We start from the raw sequence: 5,184 nt of genomic DNA on the forward strand, positions 1-5,184 counted from the left end.
GGTTTAAGTCCGATCTGTTTGCAGAATCCCAGGCGGGAGCTGGATTTAAGTCCGATCTGTTTGCAGAATCCCAGGCGGGAGCTGGGTTTAAGTCCGATCTGTTTGCAGAATCCCAGGCGGGAGCTGGATTTGAGTCCGATCTGTTTGCAGAATCCCAGGGGGGAGCTGGCTTTGGATGTGAAACATTTTATGAAGGCCAGTTTACAGATAACAAAGTTGGATTTGGGTCAGATCCAGTTTCTGGGCCTTTAATGACTTGTGGAAGTGAAGTCAGTGACATTAGAAGTAGTAGTAGGTATTCAGACACAATTGCCAACAGCTTTCCAACAGTCTCTTCTGGAACTGAAGATCCAACTCAACAAACAAACTACATTTGTGGAGCTGCTGCAGCTGGAATGAAAGAAGTTAACAAGCACAGAAATCCCAAAGAACCAGAAAGTTCAGATATGTCTGAAGATGAGGCTGCAAACCGAAGGTTGGAAAAGTTGTACCAAGAGCTAGACACAGGAAAGGAAGAGGTACCCGACCTCCCTCCCCTCCAATACGATAGACTAGTGTAGAGTAGCAAACTGCAGAAGTACCCTTCCTACTTTCACCCCCACCTGAATTAGGTAAACCCCATCAAATATCATAGAAGCAGGACACCAGCCTGAGCTCTTCCTCTTTGCTGTCTCTAAAAGTCCTCTGTTGGTACCTTCATAGCTAGTTTACACTGAAACCTTTTTTTCAGCTGAATTAACCAAATCCTGTTTCTGCAAGTCAGCTGGTTTTTTAAGGGACTCCAAAGGTAACAGTTTTTTTTATCTCTTGGTTTTCAGTTTATTCTCCATCAATAGTAACAGGCTTTATTTGGTCAACCAGTTCTTTCAGATAACAGAAACCATTTGATATTCAAATGTGTACTAGACAGAAGTGACTTTTAAAGAAGACTGACCCCACCGGCATGTTAACTGGACCAGAATCTGTTCATTTTAGCACCAAAGATTAGCTCCTACCTCCTCATGTGTGTTATTCTATCCATGTTACCCTCCTGAATGAAGTCTAAGCCTTTTTGCCTGACATTCTCTTATTTTCTCTGACTTTGTTGCACGCCGCCTTTAGGATGCTGCTGCTTCATCATTCTTTACAGATTTTGATAACATGGTGAGTTTAGGTAACCTTTGTTAGGTTTATTTATTTGAACCTTAATGTAAAACCTTTTTATTTGATTAAATGTAAAAATGTGGATTGTTTTAAGGTTCGCTACCTTCAGCTGGTTAGCGATGACCCTGTCTTATTGTTTTAGCGTTAGCGGGGAGAATACATGTTGCACTGATTCATGAGACTTGGAGAATTATTTAGAAATAATAATATGTAAAACCTTGGCAAGCAGAGGGGCTGACTGAACTCCCCGTAGCTCAATCAGTGTCTCTTTACTTAAGAATGAAGCTCAGACTGACTCAACAGAAGCAACACAGAAGGAAGAAGCTGATGAGCAGAGTGCAGCTTCAGTTCCCACTGCTGCAGCGGAACAAGATGTGAGTCCGCCTCTTCCTGCTGCCAAAGACACCCAGCATCAGCCTATGGAGGCTGAAATGGGTGAAGCTGCAGCTCCCCCTGCTGGAGAGGTCAGGGAAGACCGACCCCCGCCTGCTGAAGATGAAAAAGAAAAAGCTTCAGACAATTTGCATGAAAAGAAAGTAGCTGTGAGTGGAAACGTTCCAAAATTAATTATCATCATCATCATCACCAACATCATCTCTACTCTTCATCATCATCATCATCAGGCCTTCATTTTTATGTCAAGGATTTTCACTCATCATTTCATCATTTCATCATTTAATTAGCAAACCTCATTTTCTGCTTCATCCTCATCCCGATGCTTCCTCTTCCTCATCAGGTCCCTTTTCTTCATCATTTACCCACCATCAGCATCTTCATCGGTTATATTTCAATATGGAATCAATCTAATCTTTACCAACAGAAGCTAATCGACAGGATAACTTCTTCCTGTTCCTAAGATGATCATGATTGCCAGTATTTAGTGTCTTATCTACATCATGCATCATTAACTAGGTCTGCCTGGCCCTGATGGTGCGTGCTCCGTCCTCACACCATCGGAACAGGCTCAAACTGTCCTGCTGCTGCATCTTTGAAAACATTTCTATGTTTAATAGTTTCCTGTTTTTATTGTGATTCTCTCCACAGACTGAAGCTGAGAGTCCAGAGAAGGCCCAGCCTGCAGAGGTCTGTTCATTCACTTCATTTTCTTTACATACATTTTTGCTCACTTTTATTCTTTTAACAACAATTCCAGGTTAAAAAAAAAACTAAAAATGTATTTAGTTTCACTTTAAATCTGGTTCAAAACAACAAAGCAACCCTGAGAGCATATTTATCATCACTTTTTCCCAATAAACAATCAAATATTTGGAGTTTCTCCGGTTAAAAACATTATGAATGATGGATGATTATTCATGGTTCGTCCCTCAGCTTTGGAGCTAAATTATAGATCATATACATTTATTAAACATTCAGAGTTGATGATAAAAGGGAGTTTTTCCTCTCCACTGTCGCTACAAGCATGCTTAGTGTGAGGGATTGCTGAAGAGTCAATGAGACGATGCAATCACCTGGTTTTCCTTAGATAGAAAACTTTGAATCAATCTGACTGGATGATCTGGTTTATGTGGATCTATAAAGTGACCTGAGATGACATGATGTGAATTGGAGCTATAGAAATAAACTGAATAGAATTGAATGATCTCATATCTCTGCTTGCTTAAGTCTGAATTTGAAATGTTAATTTCAAATGTTAATGTTCTGAACCTGTCTTAAAGTTTAGTGAGCCAAAGTTTTAAGCCTTTTTCCATTTTCTTTATTGTTAAAATAAATTGGGTTAATTTCCAGAGAAGACGTGTTTTTTTTGCCAGTTCCAGAACTTGATCATTTTTACTGTCTGATCAGGTTCCTCAGGCTGATGAGGAGGATCCACATGCAGGAGAAACGGCTCCGTCGGTAAGTAGAAGTAAATATCCACCAATCTGCTGTTCAGAGATGATCCAGGTTCACATTAATGGAGGAAAAATGAAAAACTCACTTCTATGACTTTAGAGCATTTCTCTTGCTGTGAAAATATTCTATAGAATTAATCAGCTGATGAGAAGAAAGAACAGCTTGAGTTTTAATGGTCTGTATTTGACCAGTAATGAGTTGATACTGGTTTCTTTGCAGGAGAAGATGCCCATTCCTTCTGTTGTGATTGAACCTGCCTCCAGTAATGAAGGGGACGATGACCGCGATGCTGACATCATATCGCCGTCAGCGGTCAGTGACGATGGCGTGACACATCCAAGCCATGTTCTTAAACACATGACTCCTTCAGGGGGGGCCTCAGGATTCCCTGATGATTTTCTTTATAAGGTGGGAATCATTAGAAGAAGAAACGTGGCTGTTAGAATGGCCTGGAGTTGACCTATTTTCATCATTTCAGGTGGAGACTATGCACGACTTTGAGGCTGCAAATTCAGACGAGCTTGAACTGAAGAGAGGAGATGTGGTTTTGGTTGTTCCTACTGCTTCGGTTGAAGATCAAGTAAGACCAACTAGGGCTGAAATAAAAGAATCAAAGGTTTAAAGCATGTTCTGACGATGAGATGTGTGTTGCAGGAAGCTGGTTGGCTCACAGGGATGAAGGAAACCGACTGGTTAAGTCTGGGAGTGGGCGCACCGAGAGGATTGTTTCCTGAAAACTTCACCCAGCGTTTAGATTAACGGCGTTAGAAAAGTCCACCTATCCAGCATGTGTGCAAGCCGCCACATCAGCATGAAGCTGGTTCGCTTCGTACCAAACCAACCTGGGCGCTGATATGGTGGACAGCTGCTAAAACTAAACCTGTTTTTCCACAGTTTTTCCTTATTGGCATGAAGTTAATCTGTTGAACCCTCCCCTCAAAAACATCACCTTGTTTTAATACCCACTTTTAAAACAAATATCTAAACTGCGTGTAAAATATGTCTAAAGCAAACCAACATTAGAAACCAAGATGAAGTCTTGTTCCCTTTGCAGCATGTGTGTTATAATTGGCATGAATAGTTCTGATAGAAACTGTTGTGCTGTGATCTATTTTAGTGTTTTAGTGTGAAAATAAAAACTGTATTGATCTCAACAGTCATAATTACTGTGGATCTTTAATCACTATAACGGTTTAGTACATGTTGATGGATGTTTGCTTCATGTGTGAAACAATATCTTTGGAATCCTTATATGAAATTTATGAGAAGTTATGAGATAGTTAGCTTAAAGAAATGCAGAATGAACAGAATCTGTGTAAAGGGAAAACATGAGCCATCTAAACAGCTTGTGATGAAGCAGGCAGAGAGAAACCTTTACAATGTAATATGCAATCGTTATTCTCATGATTCACAAACTTACATCTGGGTCGTAATGTAGATGTGGTGAAAAGTCCTTTGTTAGCAATTTAAAGCTGTACACCCCTCCATTATGTGGAAATCTGTGAAAACCAAATAAACCAGAGTTTGTAAATCAGAAGACTAATTGCAGTTTGTCCCACACCTGCCTACCAAATTACCAGATCACCCAGGAACATTATTAGGACCCAGGAACATTATTAGCACCCAGGAACATTATTAGCACCCAGGAACATTATTAGGACCTAGGAACATTATTAGCACCCAGGAACATTATTAGGACCCAGGAACATTATTAGCACCCAGGAACATTATTAGGACCCAGGAACATTATTAGGACCACTGAAGAGTAAAGTGACCGGCTTTTGTTTAGCCTTCATTGTACATGTTTGAGTGAAACTGTTTATTTCACATTTCATCTCAATTCACACAGAGAAATCAATCAAATCGGTTACGTTTGTTTACTAAGGATAACAACTCCAGCCAGTTGATTGTGTCGAGTCTGACTTGCAGAACAAGCAATAATGGCCCAACCCCCCTATTCTTTACCTGTTAATGATCCAGTTTATCCCAGTGAAGTCTGCATGGTTCTGCCCTTTGTGGAATGTGCCTCTAAGGTTTTTTGTTTGACTGTAATATTATGTCATCGCAGTTGTTTTCTGGCAGTGTTGTGTTTTTTTGTGTTGCCCTCTGTTGCTCCTTCAGTCTCCTTTCCATTAACTTCTAGTTGCTTCAATCCACACCTGCTCCTCGTAAGCTGATTAGTCTTTGTTC

General features: G+C 40.4%; 1 protein-coding gene across 2 annotated transcripts in view; it reads left to right on the forward strand.

Annotated features, from left to right (window-relative positions):
• The window catches only part of LOC107080999 (amphiphysin-like), a 5,891-nt gene extending 1,928 nt beyond the window's left edge, over positions 1-3,963 (forward strand). The window contains exons 2-8 of one of the 2 annotated variants that reach the window (XM_015369208.1): positions 1,102-1,143; positions 1,422-1,685; positions 2,188-2,226; positions 2,947-2,997; positions 3,214-3,402; positions 3,473-3,574; positions 3,649-3,963. In XM_015369208.1, coding sequence (XP_015224694.1) covers positions 1,102-1,143; positions 1,422-1,685; positions 2,188-2,226; positions 2,947-2,997; positions 3,214-3,402; positions 3,473-3,574; positions 3,649-3,753 — 792 coding nt within the window. In that variant the 3' untranslated portion in view covers positions 3,754-3,963. The remainder of the gene's footprint in view (positions 1-1,101; positions 1,144-1,421; positions 1,686-2,187; positions 2,227-2,946; positions 2,998-3,213; positions 3,403-3,472; positions 3,575-3,648) is intronic. The other variant, XM_015369210.1, reaches the window with a different exon arrangement.
• Positions 3,964-5,184: the final 1,221 nt, after the last annotated feature.

Source organism: Cyprinodon variegatus, unplaced genomic scaffold (assembly GCF_000732505.1).
Source record: "Cyprinodon variegatus isolate N-32 unplaced genomic scaffold, C_variegatus-1.0 Scaffold2638, whole genome shotgun sequence".
Lineage (NCBI taxonomy): Eukaryota > Metazoa > Chordata > Actinopteri > Cyprinodontiformes > Cyprinodontidae > Cyprinodon > Cyprinodon variegatus.